Consider the following 22,118-nt stretch of genomic DNA (forward strand, 5'->3'; position numbering starts at 1 on the left):
TCCCTTCTGAGTTCACAGAAAGCCTCTTCTTAATCCTGGGATTTGCACTGTTGTGGGCCAAGCTGTGTAAAATGCTCCTAAATCCTCACTATGAATGCTTCTCTAATTCTCCTAAGCTCCATGCAGACTTGGTGAATCACAGGAGGCTGAGCTGAAAACCTGCTGACCCTGACATCACTGTGCCTCACAGGTGCCACTGGCCAGCATCCTCTCAGGCATGGCATGACTCAAGGGGAAACTGAGACTCCACTCTGTACCTGTCTAACGTTCTAATGTCAAACTGTGAGCTACGAAAAAGAAAAACCGTGGAAGTAGTGGATGTATTAAAAAATACACCCAGCTGGGCACTGATGCTCATGCCTGTAATACTAGCTACTCAGGAGACTGAAATCTGAGGACTGCAGTTCAAAGCCAGCTTGGGCTGGAAAGTCTGTGAGACTTAGCTCCAGTGAAACAGCAGAAAACCAGAAGTGGAGCTTGGTTCAAGGTCTAGAGCACCAGAGAAAGAGCTAAGGGACATCACCAAAACACTGGTGCAACCTTAGTACTTGTACAAAAATAAAGTATAATTGTGACTTACAAACAGAATGAGCTAGCACCAGAAGGCTGAAATCTGAGGATTATAGTTTGAAGCCAGCTTGTGCAGGAAAGCTGGAAGTGGAACTGTGGCTCAAGTAGTAGAATGCTATAGCCTTGAGCACAAAAGCTCATAGACAATGCCTAGGCTCTGAGGTTAAGCCCCAGGATAAGCGCATGCATGCCTGCATGTGCATGCGTGTACACACACACACACAGACTCCCCCCCCAAAAAAAACACAAGGAAAAAAGGCAATATAAGACATGTTTTTATGCATTAGCTTTTCTATTAAAAAAAGACTCCAGTCTGTGGGAACTAATCTTTTCAGTAATGCACTATTTGTCGATTATCTGTTCACAAATAGTTTCCTTTCTTACTACCTGATCCAGTGAGCTCACAAGCTCTATGGGGATGGGATTCAGACTTGGGAGAGCCACACAGTCGCTGCCAGTGTGACTCTGCTATTGTATGTGACACTGATGCAGCCTCAAGAAGTACACCAATGAATGAATGTGGCCACAATTCAACCCAACTTCACTTTACACTAGGCAGCACATTGGAATCAGCCCTTTTTCATCCTTTGCTAAGTTAGGGTTGATTCTACAATGTTTCTGCCAGTGCTAGCCTAGTACTAGCTGAACCTACTCAATGTCATTACCATGCTGGAAAGGGTAAATGGCACCAAAAAAATACAGAGATGACATGAATTAGGTTCTCTACGAGAATATACTCATGGCTCCTCTGCTTCTAACCCACATTGCACTTGTCCCTCAAAATCAGATTCTACAGTGAGCTGTTTATTGACTTAAGAGAGTTTTTCCTTAGGGAAAGGAACAACAGTAACAAAACTCGCAAGAAATCACCATCATTATTTTTTGTGTGGCCCTGGGTGCTGTCCCTGGGCTTTAGTGCTATTCCATTTGAACCACAGCTCCACTTCTGGCTTTTTGGTAGTTTATTGAAGATGAACATCTCACAGACTTTCCTGCCTGGGCTGGCTCTGAACTGTGGTCCTCAGATCTCCTGAGTAGCCAGGATTACAGGTATGAGCTGTTGGCACTTAGTGAAGAAATTAGTATTGATGGAGAAGCATCAATTTTGATACTTAGTATGGAACCTTTCCCCTTGCTAGTGACTGGAGAAGCCAGGCACATTCACAAAGGCCTCTGGAATCACAAAGCTGGGTTGACGACTAGGCAAAAAAGGCTGACAGTGGGACTTTCAGAAACTAGTTAACAGTGAAATACAGACTCCCATCTTTTTTTTGGGGGGGTGGGGGTGGGGGGTTAGTTATGGGGCTTGAAGTCAGGGCCTGGGCACTGTTCCTGAGTTCTTTTGCTCAAGGCTAGCACTCTACCACTTGAGCCACAGTGCCACTTCTAGTTTTCTGGTGGTTAACTGGAGATAAAGAGTCTCACAGACTTTCCTTTTGGGGCTGGCTTTGAACTGCAACCCTCAGATCTCAGCCTTCTAAGTAGCTAGGATTACAGGTATGAGCCTCTGGTGCCTGCACAGGTGATTTTTAATGTCATCCAGAGTCATTCTGTACAATAACACAAGTTCCCTCTATTGCAAACATGATGCGATGTCCTAGGGTGCCTTAGAATCAAGAACCCTTTATGCTTTTTCTTTTAGCTGAAAAATCATAATCACTTCTCAATGACAAGCATCACTTGTGATTATTTTGGAGACAAGAATTTGCTAGTAGTATAGGATGGTCCACAATGAGCCATATCAACATAAAAACTGACCTATGAGACACAGACCTGGTACAGGGGTCAGCCATGAATGAAAGCAATTCAACACACACACACACACACACACACACACACACACACACACACACACACACACACACCCTTCAGACTGCACTAGAAAGAGGAGAGGTTACTGGTGCTTACTTCTTGCTGTTACCCTCTTCTTATTGGGTGCCTACAAAACATCAAGGACTGCCATATGCATGGGGAACCCATGGTTCTTTTAAGGGGCTTCATTCTCTTAGGGAATAAGGGGAAACACAATTGTCATTTGAAATAGTAAATGATCTCAGTTACTGATTAAGTACTATAACAAAAAGAAGGCCGGGTTGGGAGAAGGAGCTGAGGGCCTAAAATTCTAGCTACTCAGGAGGTTTGAAGCACACTCAGGCAGAAAGTCCTTCAGACTCATCTCCAATTCACCAACAAAAAACTGGAAGTGGAGTTATGGCTCAAGTAGTAAGAGTGCCAGCCTTGAGTGAAAAAGCTAAGGGACAGCACCTACCTGAGTTTAAGCCCTGGTACTGTCACTTAAAAAAAGAGAATTCCTTGTGTTTGACTGCTTGAGTGGGGGCTTTGGTCTTTTCTAGCAGTAAAGCAGTGATTCTTTGTGGTTTTCAAGTCTGCAAGCTTTTGGTCTTGAACTTACACCTTTGGATCTCCTGGTTCTCAGGCCTTCCCACTTCGATTGGAAAAGTAATACATAATATGTGTCAGCACAGGATTGGCTCTGTTGCCCTAGAGAACCTAACACTACTATTAGTTCGGCTAAAATTGATTTGAAAAGACTTTGCATGTTAAGTAAAGGGCATAAAAGACATTCAGGGAAATCATGGAAAGAAACACAATTGCTACTTTCAGCGCTTCCATACCCTTTCCAATGTCAGGACACTGGTCCCTGCACCTGCTGGTATGACCATCTCAGATGAGCACTGATAGATTGGCAAACACAACTATTACCAGTCTGGAACTAGAGGAACTCTTGTATCAACACATACAGATTTTTAAATATCTGTAAAAACAATACTTCTTCACCAAATAAGAAAGAATCTTGAGACATAAAAATTACTATATTAATGCTTGCTTAGAAGAACTACAGATTCTAATTTCTCCCTTTTTTCCTTATTCCTATAATTCTCAGCTTTGAAGAAAAAATCCCGGTGTTTTTATTTGCATAGCAGCCAGCTAGCCATCATATATACTTTTCTATATAATGGATAGCTTATAATATATATATATATATAAATATTATAAGCATTTATACCAATGACATATTAAATTCTTATTTATTTATTTGTTTGTTTATTTAGTGATGGTCCTGGGACCTGAATTCAGGGCTTGGGCACTGTCTCTAAGCTTCTTTGCTTAATACTAGTTCTCTAACACTTGAGCCACAGCTCTACTTCTGGCTTTTTGGCCAGTTAATTGAAGATAAGAGTCCCATGGGCTTTCCTGCTTGGGCTGGCTTCAAACTGCAAACTTCAGATCTTAGCCTCTGAAGTAGATAGGATTACAGGTATAAGCCACCCTTGCCCAGCTGAATTCTCTTATTTTTAAGAGCATTTAAAATAAAAAGGTAAGTAAGACAATAGGTCATTCATATCTGGCAATAAGCTCTAGGAAACTCTGATGTAGGTCACACTGCTACATAGAGACTGGCATCCCACTGCTGCTTGAAGATGACACTTAATAGTCCTTCTGCTTTGTAAGAAGGTATGTACATGCCAACATCTCCATGTTTATTTCCATCTTCACACCTGGCTTCCAGACTGATACCATGATCATCCAGCTTGGAGAGTGTTGTACATACTAAGAGAAGAAGAAGAAAAGACTATGGCTTTGAGGAATTAAGGGAACCTATTCCATAGGACTAAGATGTGGCGAGAGATGTGGAAAAGAGTGCTGACTGAAGGATGGAGTGTCTACTGATGGAGAAGTATTCTCTCACAGGATGGAGCACCCTCTGAAGGCCATGTGAAGACATTGCTGGGTATCAGCTGAAATCCTTGTGCAGCTGGATCATGATACTCCCCCCCATCCCACCCCACTTCAGTCAATCTTGCTTCCTACTCTGGTACATCTTGCTCCTGTGGGCACTCCTTGGTAAGTCAAACTGCACATTCATTTCCCTGTCTGTGAGAGTATCTGACAGAGTCACTGGTAAGGCTGTTCTATGATCAGCTGAGAGTTAGATTTCACTAGGGCACATACAAGACACAGATGATCAGTGAGGGAAGTGAGCAGAACTTCCTGCTAGGTGGTATGCCTCCATTCTTGCAGGGAAGACAGGCAGAAGACAGGGAAAACATTGGTGGGGAGGGGTAGAAAGGGAGAGCATAGTCTGTATGGGTAGCTTTGTAATGCAGAGCTATTGAGAAGATGGTCAGTGCTTGTGGAAATGGCCATTTGGGTTGTCACAGCTAGGGGGTGTTTACTGGGTAAGCGCTACATGCTGCTAAATATCTGACAATGACTCTACAGCCCCCAAAATAGAGAACCAGCTTATGTCTATGTCAATGATGCTGAGGATAAGAAACCCGGCTTAGCATCAACTGGGCACATTAGACTCCTCTTGTTTTATTTCATGGATTAGGATGGTAAGTATTTCTGCATGGCAGGCACTTCCCCACTTCATCTCTTCCCTACAAGCCATGAGGATCCCAGTTAGTTTCTAAATATTTATTTGCAGGCTGAAATCATCCCTTAGGTTAAGAAATAAAACCATGAGCCAGGTGCGGATGACTAACACCTCTAATTCCAGCTGCTTGGAAGCTGAGGATCATGGTTCAAAACCAGCCCAGGCAGAAAACTCTTTATCTCCAATTAACCAGCAAAATTCTGGAAGCGGAGCTGTGGCTCAACTGGTAGAGTGCTAGTCTTGAGCCAAAACACTAAAGGACAGCTCTAGGACCTGAGTTCAGGTCTCAGTATGGCACAAAATGAAAAATGAAACAGCAGCAAAAACCCCTCAAATACCTACTTGTCAAGAGGAAGGAATGGGGGGGAAAACAATGGAGGGGGTAACAATGTTCAAGAGGAAGTGTACTCATAACCTCACTCATGTAACTGTAACCCTCTGTATAGTAGCTTTACAATAAAAAAATAAAATAAAATTAAAAAAAAAAAAAAAAAAAAAAAAAAAAAAAAAGAGGAAGGAATGGCATCAACTTGTTAGAAATGGTCTTTCTCAAGTGTGGACTCTTGCCATTTTTTTGGTATGACAAGGGATAAATTACCTAACATTTCTCAAAGCTTCAGTTTTCTTACCCGTAAAATGAGGATTACCAAAGTATCGAATATGAGGTCTGTAATAGAGATTAAATAAGAAAATGTGCAGAAAGCACAATGACTGGCAAACCACACCGGTCAAATACCCAGTAGCTGTATTAAACATCTCTTGCCTTTGGCTACCGGTATTTATTTCTTCTTTCTAATGACACCTTGAGTTTCATTTGAGTAATTATTTCTTGTATTTGGACTGCAATTAAGAATCCTGCTCTCCTTAACCAAGGGGCAGACAAGTAACTCAAACTAAACCAATTAGATGTCCCTTTCCTGGAATTTATATATCGAGTGGGGAAGAAATGAATGGTTAGTTTTGTCCAGTTTTAGTAATGGTACCCCTAACCAATCTACTTTTCATTATGAGAGATCATTGTTAACATCAAGGATACTCTGAGTTTCTAAGACAATTTGCTTCTTGGGCACACAGCCTTTGATCCATCCATCCATCTATCCCTCTCCTCTCTCTCTCTCTCTCTCTCTCTCTCTCTCTGTTTTCCTCTGTATGAGTATTGGGACTTGAAACCAGGGCCTCATCTGGATTGGCTGATGCTCTACCACTTTCAGCTATGTGGTGGTTAGTTGGAGATAAGAGTATCAGACTCTTCTTCCTGGGCTGGCTTTGAACAACAATCCTCAGATCTCAACCTTCTGAGTAGCTAGGATTACAGGCATGAACTACCAGCACCTGGCTTACTGATATCCTTTTAATAAATGGCTATTGGTTTCTAATACTTGCAAGTTGAGAACCCTCTAGATAGAACATAACTGTGTCGTGTCATATCAAATATCTTATCATCTAGGGAGAGATGGAGGAGAACAGTGAAAGAGTAACACTGATCAAGACACACTGAACTCATAAAAACATGTTCATCAAACCCTCTGCACAATGACTTAGCAATAAACTATCAGAAATATTTAATCTACCTTATATTTCACAAAGTACAAATAAGACTCCAGATTCTCTGTATTCACAACTAATATTTAATCATTACTTTGCCTCTTGAATGTACATCCCTGCACACAGAGGAACTGAAACAGTACTTAAAAGAAACTTTCCCTGTGGAAGTAGAGGTGTTGTTCGAGCAGCCTCCTCCCTGCCAGAGTATTTCTAGACAGAACTTCCAGAAACACAAGGCAAACAACAGGAAGCTAAATGTCTGCTGGATGTCTGATTACAATTCCAGTAAGCCTTACCTGAGATGGTAAGTGAGAAAATTTTCAAATCTGCTGACTTTCATTACTTCTAGCTTCTGTGTCTTTTTTTCTTTAAATTATATTTTTATTCTCCTTAAGTAGCTGTACCAAGGAGTTACCATTCAACAAATTAGTTTACGAATATGACGCAAAATTCTCCCCAATCACTCCCAAACCTATCCTTCCTCACAATTATTTTAATTTTATAGCCTATGCACTGAATTATATGACTGCATCCTCCCCTGCCCCCTCCAATCGATGTAGTGGAGTTTTTTTTTTTTGTTGTTGTTGCTTGTTTTTTCTTGGTCCCAATTCTGGGGTTTGAACTTAGGGCCAAGCACTGTCCCTAAGCTTTTGTCCTCAAGGACTGCATTCTACCACTGGAGCCACAGCACTACTTCTGGCTTTTTGGTAGTTAATTGGAGATATGAGTCTCAAGGCCTTTCGTGGCTGGGCTGGCTTCAAACTATGATTTTTCAGATCTCAGCTTTTTGAATAGCTGGGATTATAGGCATGAGCTATTGGTGCCAGGTGTGGTGGATCTTTGGGCAGAGCTATGGGTCCAGGATGTGTGGGTAAGTCTGAATCTACAATAACTGGCATTGGGGTGGCAGAGGAGAGACATTTCTTAATCAAGGAAAGAAGTAAATAACCATTTTGGTTTTGCTTTACAGATGCTGTGATCAGCTTCATTGTTGCTGTTGTTGTTTTGCTTTTCATTTTGCTTGTCTTTTTTTTTTTTTTCCTACTGTGAGAGTAAGAGTAGTAATCATCTGGTGTATGTTACCATTGTTCCTTGGAATGGCTTTCAAAGCCATGTTTACTGTCAGGGTACTGTCAGCTGGGGTGCAGTATCTGCAGGTCAGTGGGATGCTACTTCAGCCCATGATGGTAAGATGGGTGCTTCCTTGTTACTACCTTTAATCCAGTGTTTCATTAGCTCTCCTACACCTAAGCACCTAAGAATCCAAAGCAAAGACTAAAAATATTAAAAATAATTCTCTAAGAAGAGAAATTTGGGAAAACACATATATTAAATACATCAGAGATTCCCTTGTTCTTGCTGAATACTCATGCTAAATAGCAGGTTTTTTTATTTCTTTTTTCTTTCTTCTTTTGCGCCAGTCCTGGGTCTTGAACTCAGGGCCTAGCCTCTGCCCTTGAACTTCTTTCGCTCAAGGCTAGCACTCTACCACTTGAGCCACAGCTCCACTTCTGACTTTTTAATGGAGAGTAGTTTTAATGGAGAGAAGGGTCTCGTAGACTTTCCTGCCCAGGCTGGCCTCAAACTCTGATTCTCAAATCTCAGCTTCCTGAGTAGCTAGGATTACAGGCATGGCCCACTAGCTCCTGGCCAATTCTTTATTTTAAAAATGAGTAGAATGAATCCTACTCAGTAGCTAGGACAGTAGTAAGAGCCTGTATTTTTGGTACTATGGAGGAAGCTTTCACTAGTTAGGTTGTGTGTGTGGTTAGGCAACACTTCCATCTATCTGTGATTTTGTAGTGTGCTTCTAAAGCTGCAACGGCAGCTACAAATGGATCACTGAAGAAGAATACATAGCAATGGAGATACTATCCTGTGAAGCTTGGGACACCTGCACAAGCATCTTGTAAGTGACATCATAGCTCTATAATTACAGCTCAGTGGCTGGTTCGACAATGTTCCTGGAGAAATTCAGGAGCCATACAGAAGGTGTGAAAGGTTATTTAGTGATTATATAGCTTATTCTCTTTTCCTAGGAAATCCTTTCCCCTGTAGTGATGAAGAAGTAGATGATGCAGGGTGATTTTCTTCTTTCTTCTCCCTCCAGCTTCTTTTCCTCTTCCTGTTCCTCCTCCTGATCTTTTTCTTCCTCCCCCATCCTCCTGTTCCTCCTTCTGATCTTCCTCTTCTTCCTCCTCTTCCTCTTTTCTTCCTCTTGCTCCTCTTTCATCCCATCTTCCTTTTCCTCCTCCCCTTCCTTCCCTCCCTCTTTTCTCAATAAGTAATTCTACATTTTTGGAGAAGTATCAGGACCCCAGTTGCTACAGATTTTAGGGCACAATGGATAATGCTGTTATGAACACATCGGAACTGATCAGTCAAAGATTCAGTGGATTCCCAGAGTGACATTTTCAATACTATTCATAATAAACATTCCAGTATCATCAATTATTTCAATAGGTACTTTTTAAACCTACAGTCCAATGTTGCTATGCAATTTAGAGTACACTGATTTCCAGCAGGGAAAGTCCAGTGAGCGTTCCTTGAAGTGGGTGGCCCTATGCTTATTCATTCTTTCACTACCTGTGGGCAGCAGGATAAAATATCTCAATGATTCTTACCTTTTTCCTACAGAAAATGTCTATCTCTTTCTCTCCAATTCATGCTAACTAGTTTGATTTTAGTTTTTTTCTCCTTATGAAAAACTTGACATGGTTTCCACTTTAATTGTACATGCATTATTAGCACAACCATTGTTTTTATATATTTAATACTTTGGAAGATATTCTCTTTGCTTGGGTTTAAGTCAGAGACTTATAACAAAGGAAACTATAAGATGACTTAAAAATGACTTTGGGTTTTTTTTCTATTGCTGTATTTTGTTTTTGTGCCAGTACTGGGGATTAAACTCAGGGCCTACCTTAACTGAGCTTAATTGCTCAAGGCTGGTGCTCAACCACTTGAACCATAATTTCCCTTATGGCTTTTTGCTGGTTAATTAGAAAAAAAAGAGTCTTATGGATTTTTTTCCTAGGCTGGCTTCTAATTCTGATCCTCAGACCTCAGCATCCTGCATAGCTAGGATTACAGTTGTAAACTCTGTGCCCAGCCTAAACATGACTTTGAGGTTAATGCTGGGAACCATGCATTACACAGTTTGGCCTGGCCCCTGGCCACAGTACTGCCTGAGCCTCATCCCATGGAGGTGATGAGGGCGCACAGAGCACTTCTGTGCTATGTACTCTCAATAGAGTGCTGACTCCCTGTGATGATGACTTCTGATGTCGGCCTTACCCTGTCAACAGTGGCCAAAACAGAAGTCTACAGTTGGCTCATAGGACCAATGAATACTTCTAAAAATGAACATGTGTGACATTGTGCCTTTACTTAAGAAAAACAAGTAGAAAAAAAAGTCTTTCAGATAGATTCATAGATGATGACAAAAATAATAGCCTAAGTTATCTTCTCCATATAACTCGAAACAACTTATATATTTGAAAGCAGTGGGTGGGAATTCTTCCGATCACTAACTCAAGCAAGTAACATTCATTTCTGATTATTGTGCCCATATTGTTGCTGTTAAATTTTTTGACTTGAACTAAGAGCCAGGACACTGTCCTCTAGCTACTTTGTTCAAGTTTGGCACTCTACTGCTTGAGCCACCTCCACTCTTCTGGCTTTTAGCTGTTTAACTGGAGTTAAGGGTTTCATAGATTTTCTTTCATGAACTGGCTTTGAACCCTGATCCTCACATCTCAGCCTCTTGACTAGCTGCTAGAATCCACCTTGCTCATTAACGTTTTTTTAATCTATCCAAATCTCAACACTTCTCAGTCTTAAGTGCCATTAGCTTTGTCTGACTAAAGCACAAGGGTTGGTTTTTTTTTTTTTTTGGTCGGCTGTGGGGCTTGAACTCTGGGCCTGGGCGTGGTCCCTCAGCTCTTCAGCTCAAGGCGAGCACTCTACCACTTGAGCTACAGCGCCACTTCCGGTTTTCTGGTGGTTTATTGGAGATAGGAGTCTGGGCTGGCTTTGAACCGCGATCCTTAGATCTCAGCTTCCTAAGTAGCTAGGGCTACAGGCATGAGCCACCAGCACCTGGCTAATTTTTATTTTTGGTCCATTATTGGTACTTAAACTCAAGGTTTCACTCTCTCCCTTGGATTTTTCACTCAAGATTGGTACTCTATCACTTGAGACATGGCTCCACTTCTGGTTTTTTGGTGGTTAATTGGAGAGAAGTGTCTCTTGGACTTTCCTGCGTGGGCTGGCTTTGAACTGTGATCCTCATATCTCAGCCTCCTGAGTAGCTAGGATTGCAGGCGTGAGCCACCAGTGTCTAGCATGCATTGATAATTAATGTACATTTAGAGTCACAAGTCCTTGAAAACAATGGCTAAGTTTTATTTGGCTCTGTATATATAATAAATAGTTAACTTATTAATGAATCTACTCATAATTCTTTTCACTTGTCACAAGTAATAACTTTTGTGTTGTTTAAAAGTTTATTTCATTCCTTACTGCTTCCTGAGCAGCCTAGCTACTCTCTAGGGTGATTTTAGATAGTCTAAGTTTTCCTACCAACATCCATCCTGAATTATATCAAAAGTCTAAAGGAAGCTAGGAACTGGTGGCTCACTCCTTTAATCCTATAGCTTCTGAAGAGGCTGAGATCTAAGGATCGAGATTCAATCCTCTTATCTCCAATTAATCACTGAAAGTAGACGTGTGGCTCAAGAGGTAGGAGTGCTAATCTTGAGCAAAACCGCTCAGGGACAGGGCTCAGACACTGAGTTCAAACCCCAGTATCAGTACACAGAAAGAAAGAGAAGAAGAGAGGGAGAGAGAGGGGGAGAGAGAGAGAGAGAGGGAGGGAAGGGCAGGGAGGAAGGGAGGCAGGTAGGGAGGGGAGGAAGAAAGGAAGGAAGGAAGGAAGGAAGGACAGTAAGCTTGATGAGGGCTGGTGTAGGTAATCTGTACTGTATAGTATACAAGTTATGAATGGCTTCATAAGCTGATATTCACCACTGCTGCTGAGGTGGGTGGTCTGGCATGCTCTAGCTCCGTGATATACAGGCTGTACTTTCCAGCCCTCGGGCTGGGGACTGAGCCCACTGATTTGCTTTGGAGATGTCAGCAGGTATGACACAGTCAAAAGTTTTTAGTGTTTATGTTTTAGGCTTTCTCTCTTACACCTTGCTATAGTCATGAGAAAAACATGCCTGGGCAGCCAATCACAGTTCTCTTCTAAGCTGAAGAAACTATTCAAGTGGTTTCCTTGTGTTAGCAAATTTAAGGTCTCTAATTCTTGAATGTTTTTACTATTTTCACCCATTTCTTGACTGTTGAGAGTCCTTTTGTCTCTGGAAAGCAGTATGGAGGTTCCTCAAAAGACTCCACATAGAGCTCCCATATGACCCAGAAATCCCACTTCTTGGCATTTACCCGAATGACCACAAACAAGGTAATATAAAGCTACCAGGGCAACTATGTTTATCATAGCATTATTCACCATAGCTAAGATATGGAACCAACCCAGATGTCCCTCAGTAGATAAATAGATCAAGAAAATGTGGCATATATATTATATAATATATACATATATATATATAATGGAATTCTATGCTTCCATCAGAAAGAATAACATGGCCCCATTTGTTAGGAAATGAAAGACTTGGAAAAAATTGTATTAGGTGAAGTAAGCCAACCCAAAGAAATATAGGTTCCATGTTTTCTCTTATTTGCAATAATTAGTAGACACCTAGGATCTTATCAGATGAGCAGAAAAGCCCCAAAGCTATGTACATATGACCATATAAGATGATGTAAAGTGAAATGAACCCCAAGATATGGACACAAGAGGTTTTTCTTTGTCGTTGTTGTTTTTAATGTACTATGTAATTTTTTTTGTTTCTTTTGTATATTCTTACTCCTATGGTATAATGCCTGTTGTCATGGTATTTGATCTTGGTATCCTGCATCTTGTATATACATTTATCTAATTTGGGGAGGGGAAGGGGAATAACAAAATGCTGAAACAAGGACACAGGATGATCCATTGCAACAATGATACAAGACACTATGTTGGAGATGATCTTTACAACATCTTGGAGGGGGAGGAGAAGGGGAGAGAAGGGATAGTAGGAGAAAGACAGGAGGGGGGGGTAACAATGTTCAACAAGAAATGTATTCATTACCTTATTCATGTAACTGTTAAACCTCCCCCGCCCTCCCCCCCAGTACAGCATCTTTACAATAAAATACAATTTCAAAAAAGAGTCCTTTGGTGTGTGTGCGTGTGTGCACGTGTGCATACACGTGCACATACTCAGGCTTGAACTCAGGGCCTGGGGGCTATCCCTTAGCTTTTTCATTAAATGCTGGTGTTCTACCACTTGAGCCACAGCTCTACTTCTGGCTTGTTTGTTTGTTCACTGGGCATAAGTGTCTTTCCTCACTGGGGCTAGCATCAAACCATGATCCTCAGACCTCAGCCTCCTGAGTAGTTAGAATTACAGGTGTACCTTGTGCTTGGGCAGGATTTTTAAGCAACCAGTAAAACCCACTGAGACTATAGAGAGCATGTTTCTTTAGTTGTATGGCCAGGCTCCACCCTAGATAAGATATATTCATTTTCAATTTGATACATACAAAAAGGAACATGTGAACCACAGGAATGGAATAAATGCTGAGGACACAAGCAAAGTGTTAAACAGATTATAGTCATATCTTAAATTCACAAGGATTCTACCCTTACTAGGACAAAAAAGCTATCCAATAAGTTATTTTAAATACTGGATAAATAAAAAACATATTAAAATTCTTGGTAGGTATTGGTGGCTTATGTCTATAACCCTATCTACTGAGGAAGCTGAGTTTTGAGGTTCATGATGCTAAGTCAGCCTGGGAAGAAAAGTCTATGAGGCTCTTATCCCAGTGAAGCAGCAAAAAGGGCAGCAGTGGAGATGTGGCTCAAGTGCTTGGCTTCAGCCTTGGGCGAAAAAGCCCAAGAGAGCATGAGGCCCTGAGTTCAAGTCTCAGTACCAAGATATACAAAAAAATTCTACTTAGATGACAAGGAAGCTACAATTGATATGTTCTTCTGGTTTCTTTGTTTAATTTTTGAAGATTATTTTTAAGTAGTTGTACAAGTCATTTTATGAGTATACTGCATCATGTTCCATGTCACCCCTTCCATCCTTCTTCGCTATTTCTTCCAACTCCACCCACCCCTCAAGTTCCCTGGCTCCATTTTCATCTATGTACATTAGATCTTATGACTCTATTCACCTACCTTTCCCCTCTCCATTCATAGCCCCAAATATACCCTGCAAATTCTTATTACAAGTTATTAGTAATGTTAGACATTCAAAGAGCATGGAAAACCATGCTCGTTGAGTAGAACAATGGGCCTATATTATGAGTCCAAGTCTGAGTGCTGAATATGTGATCTATTTTAAACGACTTCAAGTCAAATGTTCAGAGTTGTGTATATTGGAAAACATCCTCTGGAAGGAACCAATGGCCTTGATGGATCAAACACTGAAGCCCATAGGCACAGCATCTGGACCACCCTGACCCCGCATCTCAAAGGAACACAGAAGTGACAGAGGCCAGTGAAAGGCAACAGCAGAAAGCCGGAAGCTTTACTGCAGAGTGAGGGCCTCTCAAGGCTCCCCACTTCAGGATCCAGTGTGACACTGTTGGCTGGCCCATCCTTGCTGTCTGATATCCCATTGCTGACTTCCACTCTACTCTTATGGCCACCACTGAAAAGAGACCAGACACCAGAGCTTCATCAGTTAACAGGAAGATGGGAAGGAAGGGAGAGGAAACAGACTCAACTGTTTGAGAATGAGATGTGACTACAAAGAGCAGAGAAGATGCCAAGTACACGAGGAACACACTACATTTAATCTGGAAGAATTTAGGAAAAAGGTAAGTTACTGCTGCCAGTCCTGGGGCTTGAACTCAGGGCCTGGATGCTATCCCTAAGTTTTTCTTGCTTATGGCTAGCACTCTAACATTTGAGCCACAGCTCCACTTCTGGCTTTTTTGGTGGTTAATTGTAGATAAGAATCTCATGGACTTTCCTGCCTGGGCTGGTTTTGAACCATAATCCTCAAATCTCAGCCTTACTAGTAGCTAGGATTACAGGTGTGAGCCACCAGCATTCAGCTAGTGACACTATTTTTTTTTATGTGTTATATTATTTTTGTGCCTATACTAGGACATTAACTCAGGGCCTGGACACTGTCCCTTAGCTTTTGTTCTCAAGGCTGGTGCTCTACCACTTTTGAGCTACTTTTGGGAATAAGAGTCTCACAGACTTTCCTGCCCAAGCTGGCTTTGAACTGTGGTCCTCAGATATCAACCTCCTGAGTGGCTAGGATGATGGGTATAAGCCACCAGTGCTTGGCTAGTAAAGTTCTTCTTGATCAGTTTGTGACATAAAGTAAGTGTTGTAACTACTACATACAAAATATGGCAGAATTACAATGTGAGAGGAAGGAAGACTCTTTATTAACCCAAAAATGAATATAATCAGTCACATTTTAAAAAAGTGGCTAGCTGGATATACCTTCTAAGATTATTTTTAGAATTAAGTATCATGAAATCAAAAAGGCTTCGTCATCTAAAATATGGCAGCACCTTTGACAAGTATAACATAATTTAGGTATTCACCGCAGAAATATTCAGATTACTTGAGAATGAACAATGCTGTGGTGGCCAGGGTGGCATTTCTGTGGCAGTATAAATAGCCTAGTGCTCAATAATGCTCTCGTCAGGATAATGAAACTCACCTAGTCTGACTTGAAGTCAGTCTGACTTGAGGATCAGTTTTAGAATTAGCCAAGTGACTACAAGACTAGGAAAGTAGTTCTGTAGTTACCATAGCAACTTTGAAGAAATTCCCAAAATATGTGGTTGCATTTGTAATGGTTTTTTTTTTCTTTCATTTTTTGAGGGATGGAGGGGGACTAGTACTGCAGGCTTCAACTTAGGGCTGAAGCATTATTCTTTAGCTTTTTTTCACTCAAGTCTGGCACTCTACCAGTTGAGCCACAGTTCCACTTCTGGCTTTTTGGTGGTTAATTGGAGATAAGTGTATCATGGAATTTTCTGCTTGGGCTGGCTTTGAAGCATAGCTCTCAAATCTCAACCTCCTACAGTAGCTAGGATTACAAACATGAGCTGTTGGTGCTTGGTTAAGATTTTCTATCTTTTAAGTTTAGGTTCCTCCCTATATTTAAATTTTATAATTTATGACCTACTTGCAACATAATTTGGCAAAAATGTTTTCTACTGCTTTCTAAATCTAAAGAGCTTCCCATTTGTTTTGTGCCACGTGTAAAGGGTGAAGATTGTACACAGTTTTGAAGTAAACTTCTAATTACTTGGAATGGACACAGGATTTGCTGAGAAGGCTGAATCCATTAGGAACAACTGCATATTCAAGCAACAATGCTTCGTTCATTTTGTTGTGCCTTGGTCAGTATGTTCAAATCGGAGACTCATATTAGCAGGTTTCAGAGGAGAGCTGAGTATGCAGCTTTAGTGGTAAGGCACTTACCCAGTATATGAGAGTTCCTGGGTTCAGTCCTCAGAGATTTTTAAAAAAATTTATTTGTTATTATTAAGGTATTGTACAAGGGGGTTTCATAAGTCAGGTAATAAGGGCATTTCTTTTTAGACAATGTCATCACAGCCTTTGCTTACCTCCAGTTCAAATAATAATCTTTTAGTATTTTCAGAAATGAACAAGAACCCAAAAATACTATAACAAACCTGGACTAAAAGAATCCTTTTAGCCAGGTGTGGTGACACACCTGTAATCTTAGCTACTCTAGAGACTGAGATCTGAAGTCAATGTTCAAAACCAGTATGGACAAGATAGTCTATGAAATTCTTATCTCCCCAAGCCAGTAAAATGCTGGGAATAGAGCTGTGTCTCAAATGGTAGAGCACTAGCCTTCAGCAGAAATGATAAGGGACAGCACCCAGGTCCTGATTTCAAATCCCACTACTGACACACACACACATAGAGTCTTTTTGTAAGTAAGAAATTCTGACAATGCCTTAACCATAAGACCTTCCTGCCCTTTCTCTAAAAGAAAAAAAAAATCTAAATGAAAAGAATCCTCTAAACTGAAGGTTATTTTCCTGGAGGTGATTTAGAAAACACAGTCTGTAATTCTGGTTCTGAAGAGGAAAAAGAAAGAATCTTTTATTACATTTGGATGAGATTTGAGTTCTGAGGAATCGTTGCTTGGCTGTGAGGAGCTGCTGCTTGCTCACATTTGTTCACATTTCCTCCCACATGGCTAGCTCGTCGGTAACAGCTGAACTCGTGGAATGGGTTGGAACTCTTCATGTAACCCAAGGGCCACAGGTCATTATAAACCATAAATTCCTACTCCCTGGGGAGTGGGGGATGTGGCTTTTCCCTTTCTGTTATTCCACAATCTCTGTGACACAAAATGAAGCATGTGACAATAAGGCTGCCCATAAATAAATAAATATATATATATATATATATATATATATATATATATGGCGGATAGCTTACAATACTCAACTTCAAAATCAATCTGAAATGATACTTAACCTAGCAATTTCTATGAAAAGAGAAGGCTGTCCTCCAGAAAAGCCCCCAAAGGATTTCAAATGTCTAGTTCCACTGAAGTAATAGAAATTCTAAAGGGTTGAGAGAAAAAGTGGAAGTGTGTGGTTCAAGTGGTTGAATACCAGCCTTGAGTGAAAGAGCTCAGGACAGAGCCCTGAATCAGACTTCTAATCTCAGTACTGGCAACCAAAAAAGGAAACAAACAAAAAACATTTCCAGTGATCCACCAGGCAGGAAATTAAATTAACAATGAGTTAATTCCAGTAACTAAATATAATTGTAAGTCCTGGGCCTGATAGCTTGGTTATAAACCAGATGTTTCAGGCCCAGAGACAAAGGACATGTATTTCCTTGCATATGTGGAAGTTAAAACTAATTTATAATTGTACAACTAAAAATGTATGGGGTTGTATGCAAGTGCACACAAATATATTAACCAATTTTTTTTTTCTGATGAGAATTCAAATGATGTAATTCCTTCGAAAGGTTAACTCATAGTCCAAGGAAATGACTACCAGGAAATCAGTATTTGAAAGGGGGAGGGTGGAACCAAGGAGAGGGGGTAGATGGATGAAGAGAGGTGAAGGAGGGAGAATAGTCATGAAATTCAACTCACAGCCCACAAAATTGAGAACATTGGGAGGGAAGAGGTGGGGTTTACAAGGGATGGGGAAGACTGATGGAAGGGGTAACACTGACTAAGATGTTTTGTATTTATGAACTAACTTAAAGATAATGGAAATAGAATTTTTAAAAAATGTTTAAAATCATATGTAAAAAGCTCTTTTCTAAGGCCAAAGAAAAAAATGTTATGTTGCATTTCCAAATAAAGTATGAAAATTGAAAAGCTAATGTTTACAGCTATAAAACACTCAGTCAAACTTGTCTAACTTGTAACAAGTTTAGTCATCTTGGCTATTTGCATGAGATGGAGAAGAAAGGCAAATAAGAAAATGTGGAAAGATTGGAACCTATACTTCATGTATCTTAGAATCTGCTAGGTTGCTCTGGGTAGCTTCACAGATCTTAGCTTCCTGAGCAGCTAAGATTAAAGGCATGAACCACTGGCAGAAAACAGCCCTTGTTTTAAGCTTTCAGTAAATTTGATAAATATAAGATTAAGTCAGAGGAAAGATTGTTTAAGGCAAGAAGCTGGCAGAGAAAGGACCAAACTCAACTGCAAAAAATTCACATTTCAAGAAGAGACTGGAATTAAGCTTAGTTGGAAACAGGTCTATAGGGCTTTTGAAGTGCCTAATGATGAAAATTTCAGGTTGTTGCTAGTTGAAATGTAAGTTGGAGAACAGGAAGGAAAATTTTGGTTCTAGAAATGTGTTTCCAGAGTCAAAAAGAAATTCATCTTCCACTAGAAGTAGACACTAATTCAGTGTCTTGGTAAAAGAAAGAATATGAACTTGTATAAGACAAGGAAGGAAAACAACAAAATAACTTGTTTCTTCTAAGTTTTAGTTTAGAAGCTCTGAGATGTCTTTTCCTTTATGAGAAATTTCCAGTCCTTGAGATATCTATAAAAATGAACTTAAGCTACTGGAATTCAGTATGGGAAGAAAGGAGGACACACAGGATCCTAATGTCACATGATCCCAGGTGTCAGTGATCGATGATTCATTTCAGATGTTTTCTTTGCTTTTAAATTGCTTTCTGGGTGGGAAGATAGGGATGTGCAAATATTCTGTAATAGCTGAAAGATGGTGGCTCATGCCTGAAATCCTACAACACAGGAGGTTGAGATCTGAGCATCATGGTTTAAAACAAGCCCCCGCAAAATAATCCATGAAACTTTTATCTCCAAATAACCACCAAACAGCCAAAAGTGGCTCAAGTGGTAGAGTCTTGAGTAAAAAAGCAAAGGTGCTGCAACCAGGTCCTAGTATAAGCCCCAGAACTGGCATCCACACACCAACTCCCCTGAATAAGGTATTCAAATACCCAGTCTCACATAAAATGTTTCTTGGATGGTTAAATGGAAATGGTCTTTAGCAATTTGTTACTGTTTTTTTTTTTTATTTTTTCACTTATTTTGCTGTTCTGACCACTATGTTTTACATCTAATTATGTTATGTTATATAAAAGAATACATAGTTTATATGTTCATATAACACCTATATAACTTATGTAATATGCAACAAACTAAACATATAAATATACTATAAAACATTCTTACACAACTTAACTATTTTTTTGCTTTATTTTTTTGTGCCTTGTGCTCTTTCTTGGCTTTACTGCTCAAGGTCAACACTCTACCATGTGAGCCACACCTGCACTTCTGGCTTTTTGCTAGTTAAATGGAGATAAGTCTCTCAGATTTGTGTGCCTAGGCTGACTTTGAATCATGAGTCTCAGATCTCAGCTTCTTTAGTAGTCAGGATTACAGGCATGAGCCTTAGTCTCCTAACTGATACGTTTGTTTCAGAGATTATCTTGAATATCTCACTTGAAAGTATTTTTCACCTTACATACGATTTAAAACTAAGAATATGTTGAAAAGACAATCAAATTTGATCTATCATTTTCAGCTACTGCTTCGACACACACATTAATCAAATTGAGATTATTTTATAAACTTCCACATGCACCCTGATTTCTGAAATGGAGCTCTGGCAGAAGGATCTGTGTTGCTAAATGTACTGAGGTCCCTGTGAACCACACTGGGGTGAATGCATAAAAGTTAAAGAAAGAAACAATTGTTTGGCAAAACATTTGAAAAATCTGCAAATGTTGGCAGGTGCTGATGGCTTATGCCTTTGTTCCTAGGTGCTTAGCAGACTGAGATCTGTTCCCGGTTCAAAACCAGCTTGGGCAGGAAAGTTCATGAGACTCTTCTCCAAAGAACCACCCCCAAACCAGAAGTGGAGATGCAGCTCAATTGGTACAGTGCCAGTCTTGAGTGAAGAAGCTGAGGGACAGCACCCAGGCCCTGAGTTCAAAAGCCAGTTACCAATACACACAAAAATTCTTGATAAGCGTAGTGTTAAATCGGACATTCCTAGTAGCCTAGCAGGAAATTAGTCATGGTGGTTGTTTTGGGGTCTGAGTAGCATTTATGTTTGTAGAAATTATTAGAACAAATACACCTACTGGGGAAAGAATCTGGAATCCTAGTATCTAAATTATACAACAAAGGGCATGTGGTTTCACAGAGACCAGATGAGCTCTAGGGGGCAGGAAGTACTCACCCTCTTCTGTTCCTTTACATACTCTATCAGCTCCTCCCTTGTTCTCCGCACTGCCTCCTCCACAGCCTTTGCACTTCGCTTCTGCTCTTCTCTTATTGCTGCCTCAACAGTTTCCTGTATGGGAGGCAGAGGAAGAATGTCAGGGAGGTATGCACCAGGTACCATATAGGCCATTTTATATACACCAACATGGTGGCTCATACCTGTAATCCTAGCTACGCAAATGACTAGGATATGAGGGTCACAGTTCCAAGACAGCTTGGACAGAGAAAAATCCATGAGACTCTTATCTCCACTTAACAGCAAAAAAACAGAAGTGGAGCTGTGGCTCAAGTGATAGAGAACCAGTATTGAGCAAAAAACCCAAGTGAGAGAGCAAGGATGGCACAGTAAACAAAGAAACAACCCCATTCACTGGACAAGAGCTCACTCATTCCAACAAGAGTATGGACTTCTAATGGTTCTGGTATTTATGTGGTTGTACTGTTGGTTGTTCAGAGGAGTTAGTCCACTACAGTCTTACCCTGCATATATTATACTTTAGTTGTTTGTGTATATGTGCATATGACCCTGTATATGCTTTCATATATGTTGGTAATTTAGCTCTAACTTTCACCTATGAGAGGAACATATATGATATCTTTCAGCAAGGACATAGTACTATTCTTCCTGATGGATTAACGATAAGTCCCACACTCTCACAATTCCACTGTGCATGTGTGTGTACACGTGTGTGTATCTACATCTACAGCAATATCTATTCACATATCTATGTATCTCACATTTTCTTGATCAGTCATCCATTGTTGGGCATCGGAATTGTTTCTATGCCTTGACTATGGTGAATAGTGCAGTAATGAACATAGATGTGCAGGCGTCTTTACTGTGTGCTGCCTTGTAATCTTTGGACAAATGCCCAAGAGCTGTTTCACTGGATCACAATGACATCAAGAAGAGGGGACAGATGAATGAAGAGAGGAAGAGTTTGAACAGTCATTACATCCAATGCACACATGTGAAAATGGAAGCAGGTGATTTGAGGGGAGGGGAGAGATTGGGAGGATGGAAGGAGTGGCACTGATCAAGACTCATTGTACTAATAACCTGACTTATGGAATTGTAACCCCTTTGTATACGTCCTTAACAATAAATGTTTTTGTCAAAATTGAAAAAAGATACACTATATTCATAAATTCATAAACTCCTCTGTACAACTACTTAAAGATAATAACCATTACAAATAAGTATGTCAAAGTGTTTTGGATCTCTTGGAAGTCTCGCAGGATGGTCCTCTAGCCTTGGTCAAAGGGCACAAGAGGGAGGCAGCCTTTCCACAGCAAGCGCCTGGCAGACTCCAATGGCTTCTTCGCCAACCTTCCGTTTGATATTTACATGACAGATTGATTGCCTTCCTGGACTTTGTACTATCTACAGAGGATTTCCAACTTGTGTTTATTCTTCAAGAACATCCATATACGGAAGTTGTTCAATTCCAGTTGAATTTTGCCTTCATACCACAATTCAGTGTGGCCTGGTGGTAAGATTTATTGTTTATTTGCTTCTCGTGCCAAGTTAAGTTGCTGAGTGCTGGGCACCAAAATAGGAGGCAAAACTTCTACCTGGTAAGCTAAGTGTTTCAAAGGGGAGAGCTCAATTCCATTCTAGCAACTGCACGTCACCTGTGAGATTTCGTAATAGCACATTAAGGGGGAAAAAAGGCCTATAATTCTGAAAAATGTTAGCACTTTTTCAGAAGTAGCAATATTTTCTGCTA

General features: G+C 40.4%; 1 protein-coding gene across 8 annotated transcripts in view; it reads right to left on the minus strand.

The window, feature by feature from the left end:
* The window catches only part of Ccdc91 (coiled-coil domain containing 91), a 197,413-nt gene that overhangs the window by 13,757 nt on the left and 161,538 nt on the right, over positions 1-22,118 (minus strand). For 7 of the 8 annotated variants that reach the window (XM_042677627.1, XM_042677620.1, XM_042677623.1 and 4 more), the window contains one exon: positions 20,345-20,458. The exons of the other annotated variant lie outside the window; for it this stretch is intronic. In XM_042677627.1, the coding sequence (XP_042533561.1) occupies positions 20,345-20,458 (114 nt within the window). The remainder of the gene's footprint in view (positions 1-20,344; positions 20,459-22,118) is intronic. 8 annotated transcript variants of the gene reach the window in all.

Source organism: Dipodomys spectabilis, unplaced genomic scaffold (assembly GCF_019054845.1).
Source record: "Dipodomys spectabilis isolate Male_0828 unplaced genomic scaffold, ASM1905484v1 ptg000039l, whole genome shotgun sequence".
In the NCBI taxonomy this organism is placed as follows: Eukaryota; Metazoa; Chordata; class Mammalia; order Rodentia; family Heteromyidae; genus Dipodomys; species Dipodomys spectabilis.